This window comes from Pyrgilauda ruficollis, unplaced genomic scaffold (genome assembly GCF_017590135.1).
Source record: "Pyrgilauda ruficollis isolate IOZ18807 unplaced genomic scaffold, ASM1759013v1 scaffold77, whole genome shotgun sequence".
Taxonomy (NCBI): Eukaryota; Metazoa; Chordata; class Aves; order Passeriformes; family Passeridae; genus Pyrgilauda; species Pyrgilauda ruficollis.
In genome coordinates this window covers 2,509,000-2,533,563 of record NW_024529599.1, presented here as the reverse complement: position 1 = coordinate 2,533,563, position 24,564 = coordinate 2,509,000, and the positions used below count along the sequence as shown (strand labels likewise).

The 24,564-nt window shown below is 47.2% G+C and overlaps 1 protein-coding gene across 2 annotated transcripts; it reads left to right on the top strand.

Moving 5' to 3' along the window:
• Window positions 1–236: 236 nt before the first annotated feature.
• TOB1 (transducer of ERBB2, 1) lies at window positions 237–4,605 on the top strand. Of its 2 annotated transcripts, none has more exons than XM_041486554.1 (2): window positions 237–470; window positions 2,681–4,605. In XM_041486554.1, exon 2 carries the CDS (start codon window positions 2,818–2,820, stop codon window positions 3,787–3,789), a length of 972 nt encoding a protein of 323 aa, XP_041342488.1. In that variant the 5' UTR covers window positions 237–470; window positions 2,681–2,817; the 3' UTR covers window positions 3,790–4,605. The 2 variants fall into 2 exon arrangements, with proteins under 2 accessions (XP_041342488.1, XP_041342489.1); XM_041486555.1 differs by lacking the exon at window positions 237–470 and adding an exon at window positions 484–1,241.
• Window positions 4,606–24,564: the final 19,959 nt, after the last annotated feature.

The window sequence follows — 24,564 nt, the reverse complement described above, 5'->3', positions numbered from 1 at the left end:
TAGAGGGGCCCCGCGCGCCGCCCCGGGGGGGGGGTGGGGAGAGGAGGCAGCGGGGCGCCCCGGGCGGGGGGCGGAGCCTCGGCAGTTGGGGGCGGGGCCACCCGGACTGCCTTCAGTGGAGGGTGGGGCTTGGGCGGAGTGGCCGCGCGGGACGTGGGCAAGGGGCGCGGCCGTGGGCGGGGCAAGGGAGGGTATAAGTAGGGGCGCGGCGGGCGGCGGAGCAGAAGCAGAGGGGTTGCGGCTGCGGCGGCCGGGCGCGCTGGCGGTGGGGGTGTGAGCAGCACTGCCCTCCCCCCCTTCCCTCCCCCCCTTTTTTTTTCCGCCCCTTCCCCCTCCCCTGTTTTTTTTTTTTTTTCTTCTCTATTCTCTCCCCTCCCATCCTCGCCGAGGGAGCCGGCGCTCGGAGATGGGGATCGGGTGCTGAGCCGCCACCCCCGCCGGGACTGTTTGCACTACCCCCGCAGCCCTGGGTGAGTACCGGCCGGGCGGCGCAGCGGAGCGCGGGCGGGGGGTTGAGGCAGCGCCGGGCCCCGGCTGCTGGGCGGGGTGTGCTGAGGCACTCACGACCCGGGGGGGACCCGGTGGGTGCAGGGCTCCCCTCGGGGAAGGGGCTGGGAGGGAGAGCACGGCTGGGCTGTGAGGGGTCGCTGCCCCGGGCCGCCCCAGCCGCGCTCGGGCGGGGAGGAGGGAGCGGTGCCGGCTGAGTAATGGACGCTGGGCCGCTCCGGGAGCGCCGGCAGCGCCCTGCGGGACCTGCCCGGCCGTGCGCCGGCAGAGAGGCCCTGCAGCCCCCGCCTGCCCTCCAGACAGCCCCCTTCCTCTTCCTCCTTCGCTTTCTTACGGGCTCAGAAAATGCTCTTCCTCCTCCCGCTGCCGCCGGAGCTCCAGGGCTGTGAGCAGAAATCTAATGAGAGCCGACTGCCTGGTTATGTAACTCGCGCTGCTTAAGGCTCCTGCCAGGGCGCTGCTGCTGGGCCCCGGATGGGCTGGGATCCTCCAGAAACACTGCCGTCCTCCCGTAAATACATAAAAAAGAACAAGCTGGGAATTATCAAGCCAGTATGTTTGGTCAGCTGCTTTTGCATCGTGGATCCGTTTCGCATAGAGAAATTTACAGCGTCAGCCTGGTGCGCTCTGAAAGGAACATTCCTTTCTTAAAGGACATGGGGGAAGGGAAACGGCGCAGATGGATTAATAAATCATTTTTAAATGCCCCGTTTAACCACCCAATCAGCTTTTCGGTACTGATTGTGCCCCTTTTGTAAATATCTTCTGTTTGCCCTTGATCTTTTCCTTATCCCCACCCGGTGCTGATCCAGCAAACGTTTAAAGGTCGCCTTATCATACATGTAGCCTTTCAAACTATTCCCATACCATGCTGGGGAGAACACGAATGGCTTGGAAATAGGGTTCCAGACTTTAAAAGGAGATTATTTGAAGCAAGAAATAAAAAAGCCGTGTAGTCACATTGTTAATGTCAAAATCCTTTAACTTTGATTTCTCTAATCTTTAGTGACAGCTATGCTAAATTTTGTTCTTAGTGATGCAGTGCAGAAAAGCCCACAGTTAATTGAAATTCTCTTTGGGCTTTTAACTTGATCCAAAAACAATCCCCATATGTTGTTTTATTGGATCTTTTTGACAAAGGTGTGTGGTGTGTGTACGTTTATACCAAGGTACTGCAGGATTTGTGTTAGCAGTTTGTGTGCTAATGCCTCATTCTCGTCCTTTCTCTAACTAGACAGATAAATTTCTCTTTTGTCCTTTGTGAAGGAGTGACAACCATATCTTACATTAAATATAAAATGGAGTCATGGAGAAGGAGAAAGGCAATCCAGTTTGAGGCTGTCAAATGCCGTGTTAGCCCAGGAACTTTTTGAAATCTGAGTTACAGACAGAGCGATACAATAATTGAGTATATAATTGCATCTGAAAATAGAGAATAATTTGTAGAAAGAGAAAAAACTGTGAATTAATTATCAGTCTTGGCCACCCTTCTGACAGAACATACGGGCAGCTATTATGTATGTGCTGACTGCATTTCAGTGTGAACTGTTGGATGTGCACAGCAGACATTTTCTCCTCAGTTTGCATCATTTCACCCGCACATAGCTGAGGGAGATTTGCTTGGACTTAAAATAAATGTTGCATCATTTTAGCTATTTGTAAGAAACTATCTAAAGCAACTGTTAGCATTATTATAATTCTGCAGCCTACAGTTGCAGTCAATGTGTTTCCAAATTTTAAAGTGATAAATGACCCTTGGACTAAGACCTTTCAGGCTAAACTAATGGTCTGGTACTAAATTCTGCAGCTGAGTACTATAAATCATCCAAATACAGGTTGATAATTGAACCGTTGACACGCTTGGCAGTTCTGTGATGTCTTCAAAATTATCCTTGCTGCTTTGTGAATAACTAAACACCCAGCTCACGTGATTTGGAAGTGCCTCATGCTGCGTATGTAAACACAGGCCTATCCTCTCTAGTTGTTTGTAAGTCACACTGTGTGGAACTGACATCCTCACCTTCTGCAGGCAGGAACAGAAATAGTTTAATGCACATTTTTTCACTTAATAAGTAACCTATTTTCTGCAGAAAGTGGAGCTAAAAGAATAGGCCTCAGAGCTTGATCTTATGCTGTTCTTATTTGATGTGTTTGCTTTTCTCTTTTCTTAAAGGAACAAGAGCACTCAAGGTGAAGGATAATAATCAACTTGAATCAGCATTTTCAATGAAATTTTGTTTCCCTGTGGCATCTTGAACACTTTCTTCTTTGGGTTTTGAAACAGACTTATAACTCTGTGGCACAGCAGCTATGCAGCTTGAAATCCAAGTAGCACTCAATTTTATTATTTCATATTTGTACAATAAGCTTCCCAGACGACGTGTCAACATTTTTGGTGAAGAGCTTGAAAGACTTCTGAAAAAGAAGTATGAAGGGCACTGGTATCCAGAAAAGCCATACAAAGGATCAGGGTTTAGATGTATTCATATAGGGGAGAAAGTGGACCCAGTCATAGAACAAGCATCCAAAGAGAGTGGTTTGGACATTGACGATGTTCGCGGCAACTTGCCTCAGGATCTTAGTGTTTGGATTGACCCGTTTGAGGTTTCATACCAAATCGGTGAAAAGGGACCAGTGAAAGTGCTTTATGTGGATGATAATGAAAATGGATGTGAGTTGGATAAGGAAATCAAGAACAGCTTTAACCCTGAGGCCCAGGTGTTCATGCCTATTAGTGACCCAGCATCTTCAGTGTCCAGTTCTCCTTCTCCTCCCTTTGGTCACTCAGCTGCTGTGAGCCCGACCTTCATGCCCCGCTCTACTCAGCCTTTAACCTTCACCACTGCCACATTTGCTGCCACCAAGTTTGGCTCAACCAAAATGAAGAATAGCGGCCGTGGCAACAAGGTCGCCCGCACCTCTCCCACAAACCTGGGCTTGAATGTCAATGACCTGTTGAAGCAGAAATCCCTCTCCTCCTCCATGCACTCTCTCTATGGGCTCGGCCTAGGCAGTCAGCAACAGCAACAGCAGAAGACTTCTGCTCTCTCTCCTAATGCAAAGGAGTTCATTTTCCCCAACGTGCAGGGTCAAGGTAGTACCAGTAGCATCTTTCCTGGTGACAGCCCCCTCAACCTCAGTCCTCTCCAGTACAGTAATGCCTTTGATATGTTTGCAGCCTATGGAGGTCTAAATGAGAAGTCTTTTGTGGATGGCTTGAATTTTAGTTTAAACAACATGCAGTATTCTAACCAGCAATTCCAGCCAGTTATGGCTAACTGAAACTAAACTGAAAGTGAAATCCAAGTAAATACTATTGTACAAGTTGAAGTGCACGTACCCAAGGGTGTATCTTTTTTCCCACCTCTTGAGATTTTTTTTAAGGCTTGTAGTATGAATACATTCAGGCTTGGTTAGATAAATACAACATGCATCATTTTTTCATTTGCCAACCAAGCACAAAATTATTTTATACTGACTGTACATTACAAAAAATATACTCTCAAAAATATGGCCTCTTACAGTATTTAAGGTATAGCAAGGAAGTGGCTAATTTTTTCATGTGTATATATATGTGTGCTCAGACATATATGTATATGTATTAAAAAATTGGCACTAATAGGTGGGTTTATTGGTCTTTTTCTAATTGTATAATTTAATTTAGTACAAAGTTTGTAAAATATCAGAGTATATATATTGTTTCTACAACATGGTATTGCATTTATATCTTTTTACTACAGTGATCTGTGACAGCTGCAGCAGCTTCATGTTGTATTTTTTTTACTGAAATTGTAAGATATCCATCTTAAAGACATCAATTCTAAAAAAAGTAAAAAAGTTGTGTACAGAATATTCCTTAGTGGTGGAATTAAAATAATATTTGCTTTTTTCAAAAGAAACACAAATTGTATTTTCTGTTAAAAGTTTAAAGATTTTTGCTATATATTATGGAAGAAAATGTAATCGTAAATATTAATTTTGTACCTACATTGTGCAATACTTGAAAAAAGGTATAAAAGTATTTTGAGTCAGTGTCTTACATGTTAAGAGGGACTGAAATAGTTTATATTAAGTTTGTATTAAAATTCTTTAAAATTACTCGGCTGTGGTGGTGTGTGTGTTCTTTGTGTCCCGCTCACATCTGAGCGCTGCGTTCCCGTGCTGGCACTGCTGGGGATGCACCCGGCTCTGACCCAGGAGCGGAGGGAAGGGTGGCTCTGTGGCTGCCCCTCATGTGGGCTTCCTTCCCCAATATCCCCCTGACAGAGCACATAACCCCATTAGGGGCTTGCCTGCAATTATTTGAAAAAATCCCACTTGTTTTTCGTAACTGCAGCTCGCTGAAGCCAAAATGGAATTAATATATTTTTTTTTCCTTGAGAATTAAGACTCTTAAGCTGTGTGAACATTGAGTTATGGGGTTATGGGATGTGCCTAGCAGGGGCTCAGGTGATTCAGTAACATTTCCTTCCCATGTCATCGGGATTATTGGAACTATTCTCTTGGGAGGTCCTAGACCAGCAAATCAGCACTCTGCCTCTATATTAGGGATTAATAGCTCAGAAACTAAACTGAATAAAAGTGCTGATTTACAGCTTACTAAATCCATTGTTAGCTTGCTTTTTATATGCTCTATTAAAAAGAGAAATGTAATGCAACTACGCTGTGACATTCTGAGGTATTTATTTTAGCAGATTTTACCAATTTTAACTGAATAGATTCTCAAAATCAAGTGGGGAGTGGGAGGGGAAAGAATTCAGAGGCTGACAGAACAACTGAGTTTTTCCAGGTCAATTTTGAAGTTGAATCCTTTACTCTTTTCCACCTGCTCAGCAAATAGTGTTCCTTGCTAATGGACAATGTCAAGGGGAACAGAAACCGCATTAATGTGTAAATCTGACAAAGGCCAGTTTATGTTCCGTGGCAGCTCCAGCCATACAGACCCAGTGCTGAGTGGATAGTCCTTGGCTCTTGGCAGTAAGTTGTGAGCTACAGAGCAGAGGATTAAAGTGACCTGAACTCCAGTGTTCTGACACTGGAATTTGAGACCGAAGGTCAGTCTTTTCCTGTTGGATGCACTTGATGTGGCAAAAGGTGCAACTCCATGCACAGCCCGTCTTTGGTGGGAGCGGAGCTGTGGTGGCAGCAGCCTGTGCTTTTCACAGCAGTGTGACCTCCCTGCTTTGGGCACAGGCTGGCAATGCTGCCTGGGCAGAGGTGGGAGGCTGACAGTGGTATCCATTTCCAGTGTCATGACGACCAGCTCAAAAGCAATAATGGAGTGAAGGGTTTTTTTTCAGCGTTCATCTGTCTCTGTTTAACTGGCTTCCTTTTATTGAGTTTGCCATCTGGTTTATCTTTCCACTCACAGCACAGCTGCGGACAGCACCGGCCTTAAAAGTGCATCATTTGGTACCTCATATTAAGTGGATGATTTTGCTTTTAAGAGGAATTAGAAAAATGCTGGATCAATTGCTGGAAAACAGAATGCCAGCTCTGTGTATTATTCCTGTTTGAATGCCTAGACTTTAAGATTTACTACTGTTTTACTATTTACAGCACGATACTAATACCTAAACTGCCCAAGAGGCCGAGCAACTGACAGTGGAGACTCTTCATGTGTTCTGTAATATTTCTATTCCTGTGATTTAAATTGAGATCATTTGTTTAAAGGTCAGTGAGCTTATCCTTTTCCCAGGCTGATTTGTTCCTTTCCACTGCAACCAGCTCTGTGTCTGAAGGGCCACGCAAGGAAAAATCTTTTGGAACACACATTTTTGCAGCACCTTTCAATATAAAAATTTGACAAGCGGGGTTTGGTTCTGGTGCTTTGAAAGGAGACAGGTCAAAAAGAGAACTTCAAGTTCTCTCAAAGCAAGTGTGGAGATTTTTGTTTTCATGATTTTTAACCTTTAAGCGTGAATGATTTTTAATCTTCTTAGAGGAATGAGAGATGCCTGCTTTGTGTTCAGTCTGCTTCACCCAGATACTTATCTTCTGCTGAGGTTCCGTGCTGAATTTCTGAGACCAAACAGTCACGTTGTAACATTCTGTTCTCACCGAGTGCCAGGTCAATCGCTGGGGTCATTTGTGCACACCCAGTATTCAGCTGTCAGGTAAATGCACTTGCTTGGATCAAAAGGCCATAAAAACAGGGAAAAGGAAGCATTTGCTCAGGTGTGCAAATTCTTTTGTATTTTCTCACGTGAACACGCAGCTTGCTTCCATGGAATTGCCAGTGTGTGTTAAACCTTGGAAGGTGACTTTAATTTACAGTGAAGGAAAGGGTAGAAATTTATGTGACCCCCCTCAGTGCTGCTTAGTGCCTCCTATCACCTCAACCCAGGTCCCCACCCAAGCACAAGGTAAAGGTAACTCTGGTCTGTAAGGCTCCCTGAATTCAGCACAAGTCAATGGCTTTCCGAAATTGCGGTGTAGGATCCCTGAAGCTGCTCAGAGGCTCCAGTATGGTTGCACAGAAAGTTCAGGGGACAACTGCAGTCTGTGCTGTGTTCATTCTGTGGGTAGGGAACAGATCTCTCTTGATAGGAGTCTGGTAATGACCACCAAAATGAAACTGCTCTGTTAATTTCTGCCTGGGAAGCTGAATAGTGGTGGAGTTCACAGAGTAGTGCTCCTTTGTTGTGTCCTGTTCTCCAGGGTCCCTGGAGCTGAGTCCAGGGCCTGGCACTGCAGGTCGATGAGTTCAAGTTCTGCAGTTCTCAATTTCTGCTGTGGTAATTCATACACACTGAGGATGGGGCTCTGAGCCACCTGATTTAACTGAAGCTGTCTCTGCTCATGGCAGGGAGTTGGACTGGGTGAGCTGTCAAGGTCCCTTCCAACACAAACCACTCCATGGTTCTATAAGCTATGGAAGGATCATCCTTCTTTGATGATGCAAAATTAGAAAGCTGCTGAACATTGCTTGTACAATCTCTTGGTGCACAGCCAGGACAGATGATCCCCTGGTGCTGCACTCTCTGCTCCCACTGCATCCCAACCTGCAAAAGCCTGGTGGGAGCAAAAAGCCCAGCTACATTCTGAACTATCAAGTAACCAAACAACGAGTTGTTAAATCAGCTCTTTGGACTGACATGGGATCAAAGCAGAGTTCATGTACTGATCTGATGCCCCAGACTGTTCTATTAACATTTCAGGAATAAATACCTCAGGGTTTGTGTTGGTAGTTTTGGAGCAGATGAAGCAAACCGGTGGTTCAGCACTCTTTTTTATATCATCAGCAAGTTGATTTAAATTGAGTGTACAGAGTTGGCTGCATTCCCCTCATGAGTTGCATAAAAAGTTTGCTAAATTGAAGTGCCAGAGCTGTAAAATCCTGCTGAAGAGACTGTTTCCAAAGATCAGTGAGAGGAACTGTTAAACTGTTATCATGGCAGTGCCTGTGTGACTTTTGTCCTCTTGGCTTTATTTTAGTGACAGTAGTAAGGAGTTTTGCCTTGCAGAAGGGAAAAAGCATTAAGACTCAGAAACATAAACCACATCCCCTTTGGAACTGCGAGTTCTCTATGTCATAGACAAAATATGATCAGTGTGTGGAACAAATGGCAGGTGTACAATATTTTTAGAAAAACCTTGGTGTGCAGTGCAGACATCCCTCAACCTCCATCCTTTATTCTGTCAGCTTTGGTTTGTTATAAACAACCTGTAGTATCGATGGCTGCAGTTTTGGTGGAGCTTGCTGTAGTTTGCATTTGGTGATTTAACACTTCAGAGGCTTGGAATCAGAGCTCCTTTGCTCTGAGTTTTGGGACACTCTTACATTTACACAGTCTGTCAGCCATGGAGCTCATTGTGCTACATTCCCTTGTCCCCTCGGCTTCAGGATTACCAAAAGCATAAAAGAAAAGAGGACTCTGGGAATGCATAGCCTTAATTATTGTTGTTTAGTGCCCCTGTGAGCTTCTCTGAGAATTTTTTATCAGCCGGCTAATGCCTTTAAAACCAGGCCTGGAAATGCACCTTCTTTCCTTTGCAGAAGGTATTCATTCCCTGCTACACCCATAACCATAGCTTTTCTGCCTCCCACAGCATCCTCAGTAGGACCGAGTTCTGTGTTGCCCCCTTTGCTCACCGCCTCTTGCTACTTGCTGTGCTGCTCCAGGCGTTCATGCTGCTCCTCTCTTCTCCCAGGCTCCACTTCTGCCTGGCCTCTGCGTGTGCTGGAGCTGCTGTGCCAGGGGAGACACCACATGCGAGGCTTCAGCAAGAGAGGTGCCCTCTCCCAGCACCTCCTGGCCTCAGGCTCTGCTTGGCTTCGCTTCAAAGATGCGGTGTCAAGAGCTTGGGAATGTCAGAACACAGGGAAGGGTTGCAGGAGGTGCTCTCAGTCCCAGGGAATGGGGTGAATTTGCAGCTTGGGCAGCCTCAGTAATGCAACAATGCAACAGTCCAGGAGTTTACAGGCACGCTGATGGAAACCAGAGGTGGCAGGTTAGAGAAAAGTATGGTGTCATACATAGATGATAGCTCAGGTACTCCACAGAGTACAGGCACGCTGATGGAAACCAGAGGTGGCAGGTTAGAGAGAAGCATGGTGTCACAGATGATAGCTCAGGTACTCCACAGGTCAGAGCTGACTCTGGGCAAGCCATTGCCCTTTTCTGTGTTGTTTCCCCCTCTGTCTCCATTGGAATCCACTGTAAGTGTCAGTCTTTCCTTGGCTGTTTGCTATAAGGAACTTCATCCAGTTTCTCTGTGCCACAAGAGCAAGCTCTGGGGCTGACCTGCAATTCCCTCCTTTTATTGCGCTTAGTCTCTGTGGCCTTGGAGTGCCTCCTTTGTTGCTCAGTTCTCTTAACCTGGATTAGGTAACCTCTGTGTTTTGAACAAAACATGCCTATAAAAGTGAGGCACTGGGTTCTCATTGTCCATGGCATGTAGAGTCTGATTCACCCTCACCAGAGCAGAAGGCCACTGGAGCACTGGAATCTCACAATCTGATTATTGTGATTCTCTAAAAGAATGTCTGTGGATGTTTCTATACATATGAAAGTATATATTCCTTCAGTACAAATCATGTGAAAACTTTGCAGCCGAAGTTGTTGCCGGTCAAAATTAGATCTGCAGACAGATTTTACAAACAAAAATTAATTCACCTTTGATTTTCATTAGACCCTGATGCAACACATCCCACATGCCAGCACAGAACAGGGCTGCTGGGCTCTGCCACAGCCGTGCTAAGAAGTGTGAATCTTCTACAGACAGACTGGGCAAGAGTAGATTTGATGCTTTTAAGCCCATACTTAAGCCTTTCACTCCCTGCTGAGTCTCAGATGTTGTAGGTAACTGCAATGTGTTTTTGAAGCCCAGGGGTCTGTGTTTTCCAGGGTTAACCAGGCACCTGCAGCACCTCTGCAAGTGAGTGGAAGAGTGCAAAATTACTGTTGAAAATATTAACACTTCGGGCAACTACCTACTTTGCAGGTATATGAATACTACATATTGAATCTCATGTTGTATTTATTAACTGCTTTGAGACATATTTTCATATTTTACTTGAGAAAATTGCTATTTCATTTTTGAGTAAAGGGTGTTTTAAGTAACGGATGTTCTGCTCTTTTGCCTTTAGACTGTTACAGTGCTGTCCTTAAAGATTCATTTCAGCATTGCTAAACCAAATCACTTGAGAAATTGTCATTCAGTCTTCCAAGAATATTTTAGAAATTATGAGGTAATCATAAATAATAATCCACCTCACATCACATTAATTTATCTTAGGGGTGTAGAGTTAAATAGATTTCAGAGTTTTCTTCTCTCCACAAGTATACTAAGAACTTATATTTATGTGAAAATTTAGGTTCTTAGGAAATCACAGTTTCTCTGGAACTGTCACTGCACAGGAAACCATGCTGAAGGGAGAGGGATGAGCTCAGAAGTGCCAGCAATTAACCACAGCTGCTTAATGGAATCAGATTTCTAAGTGACACAGAAGGACTGAGACCTGCTACCACCCTCCTGCCTATGTGCTTTGCATGACAGATTTGACAAGGCTGGTGGCAACAACTGCAGGCAACCACCTGAAATTAACTTATACAAACTGATAAGGGACAGAAACGCCCAGTAAAGAGATCAGTACTTCATCTCCAACCTCTCACTCCTGGCCTACAAGGAAGGTCTCCAGAACTGCTTCAAAAGACAATCCAAGTACTAAAATTCCTGACTCCAGGATAGAAAATCACATAGATATTGACTGCATATTATTATGGTTTTTGCCACCACCAGACATTCCTAGGCAATAATTATTCCTATCTCTCTTACTCTCTCTTTGTGCCATAAATTACATCATCAGCTGTCCTCTGGCTAGCATCCTTCCTTTCATCAACAGGAACTAATCACCCCTTCTCTCAAACTGCCTAATTAATTAATATAATGAAGTTTAACACAGAACAACTATTCTCAGTCCATATTTAGCTCTAAGGTTACTGCTTCTATTTCAGGTCTGAAGCAGCCTGATGTGCCTGCAGCCATGTGTGGTTTTTCTGAGTGTGCCCACTGACCTAATAAACTATGTCCCCTGTCCCTGCCCTTGCCTCACTTCCATCTTGCCCTGTCCTTGCTCTGATGCCTCTGCTGCACCTCTGGGCTTGTTCCTGCTGGGCTGAGCCTGCCAAGGAAGGCAGAGCCTCAAGGAGCTGCTGTGGGAGGTGCTCTGCTGGCCCAGTTCAAGGGGGAGCACAGGCATCCTGCGCTGGAGCTGCTCTGGGGGTCTGCACCTCCCACCCCACCTGACCCCAGTGCCAGCTGGCAGGGGCTGCTGGCAGGTAAGGGAAGCTGCTGGTGACAGTGGAGAGCTGGGAGCAAGACTGGCTGGATGATCATTTTGTTGGACAGCACTCATTTGGGGGTGATGAACTTTTGGAGGTCAGTAAAGTTGTCTTTCTTTTTTTTCTTGGTGTCTCCACGGTTTTAAGTATTCAGTGTTTAGAGTCTCTGACCTGCCCACAGTGAGATACCAGAAGATCTGATTAAATTCAGCATCTGGATCTCATCTGGTATACATCCATCTTTTATCCACTGTTCTGCTGTACAACCTCTCTCCTACCTCGTTTAGTCCTTGAAATTTCTAGGTTTCTCCCTCCTAATTTTTCCGTTTTCCTTCAAGGTCTCCCTTAAAACTTGCTTTTCTTAGTTTCCTTCCCAAACCAAGCTGTTCTCCCTTGCTGCTTGTCTGAGGTCTGTGCCTCACCATGTATAATTTGCAGTGTATTATCTGATGGAGACTGTAATCTCTCTAGGGCAGGGCTGTGTCCTGCCCTGGACTCACAGTTGCCTGTTTTACTCTGTGAGACTGAATAAGAAGGACACAGACACTCCCAAATAAACTGTGTTGTGTGATCTATCAGAAACAAATGCAGGAACAATTGTTACTAATAACACAGTTTATGCCATACCACTGCGGCTTGGGAAGAAGTAGATCCTTTAGGCAAAGAAACATCCTTTACAAAACATTTGTGGAATGTATTTATCTAAAAATACAAGGGCTTATGTTAGAGAACAATGTTCCTCTGCTGATTTATAGTTAACTGTCAATGGCAACACAGGACTAAAACTTTTTAACCAGTCATGCTGTAGTAATGTCTTAACTTTATCCCTTTCCTTCTCTGCAACTTCTGTTCCAAGGCTGATTTCCTTGGCCTCTGCTGCTGCTTTTGGAAGAGTCCCACTCGCTTGGCTCTCCCATTGTGGGAGGATCAGAAAAGGAGAATGGATGAGGAGCAGGATGACCCTACTCACAGAGGTAAAGGTTGGGGGTGAAACCTCAGGCATGCAGGACAGATTTCTGCCTTTAGAAAACTGAAACTTCCACTGAAACGTCCCTCTGCACGTGTGCTGGGGGTAATGTGTGGCTAATAATGCATTTTAAAAGGCCTTTTGGCCAGGGATCTCCAGTGAGTTGGACTCCTTGCTGCCTGCACAAATGAGCTGTGCACATAAACCTCTCCCCAGGGGAAGTGAAGGACGAGCACTGTGTGAGTGGAGATGAGGCTCAGCTGAGACCCCAGCCTGGCAATGCCTCCCTCCAAAAGCCAGAACGGTTAGAGAGACAGGATTTTGACTTTGCTTCTTTTCCAGAGAGATCTGAGGCTGTCTAGCTCGACCCTGCTGCTGGGGGCATTGCTGTGAGGTGGCAAGTGGCCCACTGGAACAAAAGGCTCGTTCTGGCTGCGGCCGGGCTCTCGCGCCGCTCGGCTCCCAGCTGCTTTTTGGAAAGAGCAGTGCTGGAGAGCCCAGTTTGAGCCCTCCTGTGGGGCCACTGTCATTTTAGATATTTTGGTCTCTTGTCATGTATAATAATATATCTGTATTATTTGCAAGCAGTTAGTCATCTAGCCAGAATGGGGTTTTTTTTTCCCTTGAGGATGTTTAGGATCACACAAGTCTTACAGGCAGAGGGGAAAACATCTGAAGATGTTTGGATTAGTCATATCACTGCTGAAGTTATCTTCATCCAGAGCCTTTTCTTTCATTCCCTGTTAGAGCTCCTGAACTTGAGGGCTGTATCTGATCTCCAGCCTTTCCCAGAATGACAATTATCAGGCAAGCTGGAAGGCAAAGAGGAGCCCAGGCTGTACAACCTCTATCCACTTATTTCTTTCTTGATTTTCTTTTTTTTTTTTTAATAACCACTTGATAAATCATGCCATGGAGAGCTGGGAATGGGAGCATATGGTCTGCTCTCCTACTCCTGCCTTCCAGCAGCAGTTCTGGTTTCTCTGGGCTCCCATTCCCCTTCAGAATGAGGTGTAACCCCATTTCTGTGTCTTTGAGAGGAGCTCTAAAGTTTCCTTCTTGCCTGAGAGCTCTGGCTGACCCCAGGCTATGATACCACTCACCCACAGGTTTTTATCCTCAGAAAATCCTCCTGTGGCATTGCTTCCCCTGCTGAGGAGAGCCCTGGACATTGGCACGAGGTTGGCCTTTTTCTCCTGTGAAATGTGTGATCCCCCCCACAGCAGGGGAAAGGGAAAGTATGATTTGCTTTCCATCCATTACACATCCTGTGCTTGGTCGGGATGTGCTTAAACTGGGGACAGCTGATTCTGGAGTGTTTTCAAGGGAGCTGGTGTTGAGTAGGACTAAACAGCAGTGACTGTCACTGTAGACAGGGGTGCAAATCCTTTCTCCCGGGGATCACTTAGGCTGTGCCCACAGCGAGGATGTTAATGGGTATTGTCCAACACTCCGTGGCATCCCAGCAGTACAGGGACAAGCCAATTGAGACAAAAATGAAGGAAAATTGGAAATTGGTCACTGTTACTTGTAACTCTTTGAGGTCCTTTTAGAAGCAGACCCCCAAAGGCCACCAAACCCCAATGGGTTTGGGCTGACAGTCCCTCTGCTGCTGTAAGGCTGGGGTGAGGGCTCTGTGCCACACTTGGCTGCTTTTAGTGCTGTCTGCATTCACAGAGAGCAGGTGCTGGGAGGCCACTTGCAGAGCAAACTCCTTTGCTGTGCACCTTGTCCTTGTGAACTGGAAGAACCCGAAGGACTGGTGAGCAGGGGACCTGCAGCCAGCTCCTGTCGGGATTCACTCGGGGATTGCTCTTTCCTCAGTCCTTCCAGAAATGAAGTAACATTTGGTGGGAGGCGCCTTTCCCCGTGGCAATCGGCCCGTGGGGATGTGCTGAGGCACGTCTGGGGCTAGGATGCACTAAAAATATAAGTGGCAGGTGTAAACATTGCCTTTTGCCAGGGTGGGAGGGTGTCAGCAGAGAGGCCAGCAGCTGCAGGTGCCAGAGCAGAGAGAGGCACACGCTCTCTTCCTCTGGCTTGTTCTGGGCTTTTTTAAAAAACACTTATTTAAAATTCTAACGGCTTTGCACATTAAAATCGCAGCTTTCCCCTCGCCGTGTCGCGGTGGCCGCGTTTCGAGAGGTCGGGGAAGAGACCGCAAACAGGAAAACAAGGAAACAAAGAAACAGGGAAAAAACCTATGGAAGGAGAAATGCCTCCCCCTCCTCCCTCCGCTGCAGGGCACTCTGCTTCCTTTCGTTTTCTTTCTAAGCCCTAAAAGCGAATACAAAAATTAGGAAGGAGGTGGCCCGCGCCCCCTGCGGCCGGCCCGGCACAGGGGACAGGACAAGGTGACAGGACGGGTGACAGGGTGGGTGACAGGACGGGTGACAGGACGGGTGCCACGTCAGCTGCTGCCTGTGCCTGCCAGCAGAGGTGGCCACCGAGAGCCACCGAGAGCCACCGAGTGCCAGCGAGTGCCAGCGCTCCGACCCCGCGCGGCGCAGGCAGCTGATCAGCCACGTCAGCGTCTCCTCTCCTCTTCCTCTTCTCCTCTCCCTCCTCTCCTCCTCTCCCTCCTCTCCTCCTCTCCTCCTCTCCCTCCTCTCCCTCCTCTCCCGCACAAGCCTTCTCTCTGCCTGGGGAGCTGCAGCTCCGGGCTCTTGTGGAAAGCAGGCTCCCCCCGGATGAATGAGCAGCAGCCACCCAAACACCTCAAAGCAAACAAAACCGTGCTTTCCCCTGCCTCGCTGACTGGGTATTTTTGTCAGCAGCAGGATAAGGGGAAGCAGCTTTATATTTCTGACTCTGGCCATCCCCCATGTGCAGCTCTAGCAGGCAGGGATAAAATTATTGTGTTTCAAGGCACTCCTGCTCGAGTATAAAGTTACTCAGCATTTACAGGTCCAGGTCCTTAGAAATATTTTTATTCTGTGCCTGTTTTGCTGTGCCTGAGAGTGACGTGTTGTGGATGCTGCCAGCTAACAGTGCCTGAATGTAAATAATGCTTTGCTTGTATTTACAAATCAAGAGGGTTTTTTTCCTTAGCTGTGTTTACGAAAATGTATTCATGTTCTGATTTTCTTCATGCAGGAATGAAAGTACCTGAACTCCAGGGCAGGGAGGGTTTGGTGAGCAGAAGGGGTAGCCTGGGTGCACTGTGTTATATAAACAATGTGCTGGTTTTGAAAGCAGGCCTAGAGGAGTTTGAAATGCATTTATTTAGGCCAGGAACCCATCTGGGCCTACCAGTAATGGATTCACAGAGCAATTGTGTGTTTGCTCAGCTCACAGGCTGGCAGGTTTTACACATGTTACATGATTTACACCAATCAATACAGAACGTGGACACGTGCTCACATCTGGAACATACGGGCAGGGATTGAGTAGTGATCTTGCTAGCACCTGGCACTGTCTGGATTTCAGGATAAAAAATACATATTTTTATTTGTTTATCTTTAATGAGCCGTTAGATTTCTGAGGCAGGGAGTGGCAGTGCCCCCTTCATTGCACGACTCCTGCAGGATGCAGCTCTTCCACACAGCCAAGCTGGGAGCTGCCTCCCTCACCTGGCTGACCAGGAAGGAAAACTCCAAATTCCATGTGAATGTAGCACAGGACAAGGATCACAGCACTGGATCAAGGATCTGTCCCTGCTCACAGCACTGCCAAGGCCATGGCAATGCGTTTTAATTCTGGCTGTGGAAGTAGGGAAAAAGTTTTATCCACAAAGAAAACTTAGTTCTTTATATGGGAAGTGTGAAATGGAAGCAAACCCCAAGGCTGTATGTAGAAACAGCTTTCTGAGCCCTTCAGGGTGCCCACAGCCCTTGTTTCTGGTTACCTGTCCATCTCTTTCAGCTTCCAGAGGCTCTAGGAGCCCCCCATCTTTCCAGACACAGCTCTGGAAGCAGAACTTTTTCCATGGTGCTGGAGAGCACTTCCAGAGCTCCATCTCTGAGGATTGGGCCAGAGCATCTGCCCAAGAGTCTGATTTAAAGCCCTGTGCTCACTCAGCAAAACCCAGGGCCTGATTTGGCAACACTCTCCCTTGAGCAGCCTGGTGAGAAAAGTGGAGGCCAGGAGCTTCAATTGTATGACCTTGTAATGCCAGAGACTCAAGCCTGTGACAAAAATCTTGCTGGTCAAGGCAATTGCTAACAAAAGGGGGAACCAACCAAACCTGTCATCTGTCCAGATTTCTAACTAAATAACCTGTAAGCTGCAATAATTCCGCAAAAGATGCTCTCAGGAGTGTATTTTACTGTGGTAAAATACACTAAAGTGGTTATAAATAATAAAGTGGTTATAAATACTAATAAAGAAATGCATCTGTGTGTACTTCACAAAGCAAGTAAAAAATTTCTTCTTCTTCAAGCCCGTGGTCTGTGAATAATTTGTGAACCAGAGGAGCAGCTCCATCCATCTTACACGGTGTTTGTTACAAATCATTTGCTCATGTGTTTATCTTCCTGTCAGGGCGGGAGCAGCAAATCCTCCTCTGGTTTTTGTCTGCTGAAAAACTCCTATGGATAAACATGAAAAATTTGATTAATAAGTAAAAGGTGTGGGGATGCATCTTGGGGATGGATGTGCTCCTGCAGCCTCTGGTGGAGGGGCTGTGACAGCCTTTACGAGGCAGCTGGTGGAGGATTTCTGGCTGGCACACAGTGCTGAGCCACAAGGGCTAATAATTTTGTAGGAAAACAAAAGCTAAGCCAAAAAGACCATCTCCAAAACCTGCTTCCCTGGCAGGACTCCTACAGCGAGCAGGCAAACAGCCACGGCCCAACAGAAACGTGTCAAAGCTTCCCAACTTGCAGAGAACTCAGAAAAATCCCTAGGTGGCAACACTGCTCCTCCAGACCCTCCTGGGAGCCTCGTCGTGGATGAGAGCTCCAGCCCCAGCTTTGGAGGTTCTGTGGCTGAGAGAGACCTTAAACTTTCATTCACAAAGAAAACTGAGGAAAAGAGCATCTGCTTAATGCTGGTGGTGGCAAAGTGTGAACCTGTGATTGCTGGAAGGCTCTGCCATCTGAAGGCAAACTAAAAGAATGACCAAAAAAAGGCCAACGATTAATTTTTTAAAAGAAATAACATGAATTTAAAGCCAATTTTCTGACGCTGGGAGATGTGACTCATGATTCCTAAATGCTTTGGGTTGCCACACCTGGTATTTCAGGGGAAAAGCACCATCAGAGACCCAACAGATAAAGAGATGTTGGAGTAGGTCCTGCTAATACAACCTGTTAGATTAGTAGATATGAGAAGCCCATTAACTTTTTCCTTTTAATGTGTTTATTTTCTGCTGTCTCTCTGTGCTCACTGAGTGCTCCATCACCAAAATCCAAACCTCACAATAAAAGCAGCAATTCCATTATGTCAGAGGTCAGATACTTTCACCCACCTCTTGATGAGGTGACCTTTGGAGCTAGCTAGCACAGTAAAAATTGAGAATTGCAAATGTTATAACCAAACACACAATTTGAATTTTTTCCTGGGTTAATTACCTGAGTTGTCCACATCTGTTAGTGACAATAAATTTCCAGCAGAAATGGAGAATTTAGTTGCAATGCTGCTGCAATACTAATTTTTCGGATGATCTGCTGGTTGAGTATTATCCACTGAAGAGATTCATGAATAATTTTGAATAACTGGACCAATATCTTTAGAAACTGCAATTTTCAAACAGGGAGAAAGTCTCAAATAAATTATGCATTGTGGCTTTTCCCTGTAGCTCTGGAAATGGATTTAATTGCCTTATCACACTCATTACCAGATCTTTTCTCCCCCTGATAAAGGGAAAATCTCTCCTGTTTTGCTGACAAGACAGTGATGAAACCAGTGAAGCTGGACCCAGCTGCCCAGCTTGGCAGGGTGGTGTCGCTTCCCACTTAGAGAAATTAATAATTCTATTCATGAATAATACAAATTACGCCGCCACGTGTGTGTGAAACGGTTAAATGAAACAGGGCGAGGTCAGTGCAGCCCCAGCGGGAGGATGCTTCCCTTTCGGAGGCAGATGAAGCGGCTGCGAGCGGGTGTCCCCGCCGATGTCCCCGCGGTGTCGCGGTGCACGCGCCATCTCGCGTCGGGCGCCGGGAGCGGCTGGAGCCTCCTGTCCCCATTTCCAGCCACCTAACTTCACGTCAGTGCTGACAGATAAGGGCTTTTTTTTGTTTGTTTGTTTTTTGGGGTTTTTTTTTTTTTTGGTTTTTTTTTTTGGTTTTTTTTTTTGGTTTTTTTTTTTGGTTTTTTTTTTTGGTTTTTTTTTTTGGTTTTTTTTTTTGGTTTTTTTTTTTGGTTTTTTTTTGTTTTGTTTTGTTTTGTTGTTTTGTTTTGTTTTTTGGGGTTTTTTTGTTTTTTTTTTTTCCTTTATTTTTATTTTTCAATCTGCTCCCCAATATTTCCAGAACAGGAAGCTGAGGCCGTGTGAGGAGGACCTGGCGTCACCCTGGGCTGGCTGCAGTGACGGCGTGGCGCTGCTGGGGGCTGGTGTTGGCTGTGGCTCTGTCATTGCATTTTGGGCAGTGCTGGATGGAGAACCTGGCCCTGCCTGTACAGTGAGCATGGAGAGGCCCTGGCACAGCCTGCCCAGGGAGACGGTGGATGCTCCATCCCTGGAAACAGTCAAGGTCAGGTTGGATGGGGCTTGGAGCAACCTGAGCTGGGGGAAGGTGTCCCAGCGCATGGCAGGGCATGGAAAGAGAAGGTCTTTAAAGGTCCCTTCAAACCCTTTGATGATTGTATAGTTCTAGGATATGGTGAGTCCTGCTGAGGCTGGTGACACCCCCTCTGCCCCACAGCTCACCTGGAATATCCTGGTTGCATCTTGCTCTGTTCAGGGATGGAGGGATTTGGTCAAGGCCGGCCTTGGAGGCATTTCCAGAAGGAGCTTTGTGATTTCCAGCATCTTCTCCAAGCACCGGAGGTGCAGGAACTGTGGGGATCTTCTGAAGAGAATCAGGGCTCCACGGCTGGGTTTGGTCTGTGCCTGTTATCCCTGCTGCAGCACAGGCTGCTTGTGGGGGCAGAGGCAGGTGAGGTGCCTGTTTTAGCAAGACTTGACACTATGGGGCTGGGGCGGGGCTGAGGCTTACCTGGTGATCTCAGGAGCACGTTCCCAATTGCAAGGAGCGTTCTCTTAGCAGGGCAGTAACCTGTCCAGCCTGAACTTGTGCCAGTGCTGCTGGGATTTTGAGATGTCCGTGGGCTTTTGTGGTTGTTAATGGGAATGTTGCAGGTTGTCAAGCTGCTGGTGCTCTTTTGAGACGTGTGGTGTGGAGGATCTGCTCAGGGAGCTGCCTGCACAAAGGAACCAGGCTGGACCCTCTGGTCAGACCTATGTGTGGATCATCCAGGTCTGGAATGGGAGCAGCTTCTTGAAGTTGTCATAGGAACACAGAGCCAGGACTCGATTTCCCCCACGTATATTAATCAATATCACATTTCATTTACTGTTTTATCATCCTGTCCCTTGGTATTACTGCAGCTCCTCACAGTCAGCTTGTGGTTTTGCAGCCCTGAATAACTTGATATCAACAACAACCTTAATATCCTACCTTTTCAATCCCTCTCCCAGACCATCTCCACAGGTTCCCTGAGACACTGCTGATGACTTCTCTTCACACTGAACTCTGATCTTTTGGTCTTACCCTTTCTTTCTGATGTTTCAACCAGTTGTTGGCTCAGGAGGCTGTCAGCATCTCTCCCAGACTCAGGACAGCTAAATGACTTTAAAAGCCTTGGGTGAGAGAGCTGGAGCTCTAAGGCTTTGATCCAAGTCAACTTTCACAGCTGGACCATCCCTGTCCTTGTGATTGCTTCAAAGGAAGTGTCACAGAACATCACTTCCCTCTGTTGGAGGACACACACTCTTCCTCCTCAAATTCTATTTACCACCCAGCTGTGAGTTTTAGCCTCTCTTACAGTTTCTACCAGACTTGCTGAGTTTTCATACCCAGCCCTTGGGAACCATCCTCTAAAATTAGCCCCATGTTTGCTACCTTCTGTGCTCTGGTCCTGCCACACACTGAAGCAAAGGTTATCTGCTCAGTTAATGGTTAAGCAATGTTTTATGTAAGTACTTTTACCCTTGGATGAAAACCATCTGATCCTGGAGATTTATTACTGTTGTTTTCCTGTTTATTTCAAGCAGTAGAGGAAGCAATGTCCTTTACACGTGTTACAGTCCCCCCTTGGTTCAGAGGAGTGAGGAGCAGAGCAAAGGAGAAAGAGAAGGTACAAAGCCCTTCATAGTCGTTCTTTTAATGCCAGGTAATCCAGACCAACTATCACATTGTAAAACCAGTTTAAGGTCTTACAATGTTCCCCCCTCCCTCCTCTGGAGGAATCTTTCCCTCTTTCTCTTGTGCCCAGCCTTCTCCTTCCCTCCTGCATACCTGGGACACATGAGAGGGGTGAGTAATTGCCCCATGGCCCTTTCCATCCTATGATCACCAGTCTCCTGCCCCAGGGGACAGTACCAGGGGAGGCTTGTCCCCACCCCAAAGTGCCCTTATAATTCTGAAACATAGACAGTCAATTCTCATTGCCTTTGTCACAGCTGGTCCCTGGCACATGCAGGTCTGTGTCCACCAATAAGCCAGAGGTTTGGAGGAGACCCCCCCCAAAACCTTTTGGCTGGGCCAGCACCAGGGACAGCTGGTGGGAAGAAAGGAGCATGTAGGGATGGGCACGGAGAAAAATACCCGAGTTAGAGAGTTTCCTCACTGAAACCTGACCCACCTATCAGCCCTTGGAAGACTTTCCATTTGCTTTCTAAACTCTCAGGCCTAAAAGTCATATCATTTGCCCAGCCATAAATAGCTGAGAATTAAACAGACTGTGCTGCTTTTTGGCTAATAGATATGTTATCTAGTGCTGCAACCTTATCTTCAAATCCCACTGCTGTTTGTATTGGAGATCAGGACCTTAAGCTGACTTTTTCTTTCCAAGATTTAAAGCGCTGGCAGAACATTAATTCAGTTGTGCAACCTCCATTCAGAGGTTCTCAGGTCTTGGGCATGGGGCTAATTTTTTGCCCTTTGACAGCTGCTGTAAATCAATACAGCAGCTGGAGGTCACTCGTAGTCAATCAGTAACCAGAGAGGCAGAGAGGAAAACACTAAATACTTGGTATTAAAACAGGTTTTAAACTGGATGTTCTTGCTCTGGCTGACATTTTCACAGCCTTTAAAATCTGGCTCCATCCAGCCTCATTGGAGGTACCAGCCTGGCCATGATCTTTTCACAGGGAGAATTTCCCAGCACATGCACACGCACAAATTACAGCCAACTGGGGCACAAGGTGCTTCAGGTGGAGGAAGTGGGTCCTGTGGTGCAAGGTGCTCATTTGGTGCCAGCTGAATTCATCCTCCTTTTTTCAGGAAATCATTAGGTATTGGCTGAAGCCATGTATGACCTTCATCACAACCACCTCCCTCAGGAACTGAGACCCATGGCCAGGGGGGAATTCTTGCAGGTGTTCCTAATTTCTTTTAAAACAAGTGGAAACTGAGCTCTTAAATACCTTTGCTGTCTGAATCATATTCCAGTGGCGTCATAACTGCTGTTTGCTCCTCATTCTGGAACTGGTTGCCCAAAAAATCTTCTGCCTGACCTCATCTGGAGCCCCTGCAATGAGAACATGCTCAATTGCCTCTTTCCTTTGAGCTCAGCAGCTCTGGGCGTTGTGTGATGCAGTATCTGTCTCTGAGTAATCACTCAGCCAGCTCTCCGTGCGTGCAGCTCCTTGTGCCCTGCCAGCTACGTGACACCAGCCCTGTGTGGCACCAGCCCCACGTACAATCTGTGTGCAGAAGCCACACACCATCACTTTGCTGCTGCTGCTGTTTGTCCCCTGTTAACAGAGTGAGTGACCCGTGACTCCTGTTGGGATCCAGGTGCTGGATGGTGTTCGTCCAGCTGCAGGGTTTGCAGATTCGGCGGTTGCAGTTCTCATCCTCACTCCAGGTTGGGAGTGAGGGAGGTGGGCACCTCATGCTGGTTCAGGGCTGTCAAGTATCCATCAGATCCATCCCTGAGCCCTGGGGAACTTCTGCAGGTCTCAGACCCAGCCAGTGCAGGTCTGTTCCCAGTTTCTTGGTTGGACTCGATCTTAGGAGGTATTTTCCAACCTTAATGAGTCTATGATTCTGTGTTGCTTCCTGAGCCAGTGTCTGTGGGGAATGCTGTTTTCCTCCTGTCTGCATGTGCAGGAAAGCTTTGACATCAGGTCATTGGCCTTAGTCATGTGGCTTTGGGGGAGGCATCGATGCCCCAGATCTTCCTTGGAGCCTCACACAGGCGCTGGTGCACCTTCTGAGCCCACAAGCTCAAGGAAGCTTTTCCCTTCCTCTCTCCTCTCATACACTTTATATAAACCAAATACTGGCATTTCCTTCCAGCTTTCTGACAGCCTGAGGAAAGATCCCACAGAGCAAGATGGAACCTGAGCTCATGAGCAACACAAAAGGGACTTCCTGGTGAGGAGCCACATGCACGTGCCCATTAGTCCTGAAAGGTGGAGCAACATCCTTGCACTGGCCCCATGCAGGAGCATCCCCGGGCTGCTGGACTGGTCAGGCTTGAATTTTAGGCTTCTTAAGGGTTTAATAAGAGGCTGAACTAAAATACTAGCTTTGAATGGAGAGCTGAATTCTTCAAGGTCAGAAGGTGGAGAGGCTTGGGGTTGGGGTCAGTCCCATGCCACGGGGAGGTGTGGTGCTCCCAGCACTGCCAGGAACGGGTTTTTTTTCCTGTTGAGCAGGTGAGGGATGCCTGTGGCACTGCTCCTTGTGCCTCAGGGTAGCTGTGATGGTTCTGTGCAGTGGGGCACAGCCAGGGGCACCCCGAGGGGCTCACATGATCATGTCTGCAGGTTTGGGCAGGAGATACACGAGGGTGGCTGGGCTGTGTTAGGGAGTTGGGCTGGTCTGTTCAGTGTCCATCTCACCCCACCACATTGGAAAACTGACCCAGAGTGTCCCCCAGGACCCCCTGTGCAGGAAAACCCTCGCACACCAGGCCTGTGTGTCCCAAGGGGGCTGTCAGGCACCTTACACCTTGCACAGCCCTGGCTCTCAGTGCCTCAGAGCACTTGCATGCTGCATCTTTTAAGTGCCTGATGCCTTCCCAGCGGATTCACCAGGAAGGAAAGCCAATAAAGCACTTTTGAGCCAAGTCTTCAGCAATGCACTGTGCTGGCTAGAACAGCAATGAATCCTCTGCTTTCTGCTCCCAGCTATGTTTGCATTTCAGCTTTCTGAACAACCAGCTCCGTGTCTCCCAAGTCACTCCAACACTCCCGAGCCACTTCAACACTCCCACACTTACAAAATCCTCTAATTTTAGGAAAAAAAGAAGCCATACAAACCCTGTCTTTATTAAACTTTCATCCTCCAAAACCTTTGTGTCAGTATGGCAAGAACATGCCACTTCCTTCAGGCATCTCAAAAAATGGCAGATGAGGCATGGGTCAGTGGTGGCTGCCACAGCCAGGGATGATCTGGTGGACATGCTGGCTGCTTCAGAGGGCAGCAGGGCTAGCATCTCCCATCTGCAGAAAATGGTCTCCACAAGAACATACACAAACATTACGGGCCTTTAATTGGAGTTTTTTTTTTTCACATACACTTAGGAAAGGTACAACAAAAACCCAGCAGGTATTTTCTTGGTCAGCAAAGCCTGGTCCAGACTCCTCTCTCTCCCTCCCACGCAGCTTCTTGTGAAATTACCCAAATAACTGGATATTTAGATCAACTCCTGTTGCAGGAACATTTCAGAAATAAACCAAGCCCAAACCACTGGGAGAGGAGCCCAGTTCTCCATCCTGCAGTGGTCTCTACCCATGGCTTGGCTGCTGGTGCAGAGCGTGGAATTAGGGGGAGCAGAGCTGGGCTCACATCCGACACTGCTTCTCTCGCTGTGAGTTTTCCTCCCTGCAACAACCAAACACTCAGCATGTTCAGGCTTGAGGGGGTGCAGAAGTCCAACATCTGCTTGTTTAATCTCCTTCCCCAGCCCTTGCCATACCTAGCCCCATCACAGGCCTGCAGCACGTCAACCCACTGCCAGCCTCGGCTGCCCTGCAGCGAGCCCGTTAGATGGCACCATGGGGCAGCACTGGCTGCACCTTCCTGCTTCTTTTCCTCCCTTCCTTCTTCTCACCCAGACATGTCTTGACACTTCTACAGCCCTGAACTGGCCCTTTGTGTAGGGCAGCAAGCTCTAAGCCCTGCTACAGTCACTTGGCTGAGCCCACAAAACAAGGAGCAGGGACAAGGCTCACTATGCTAC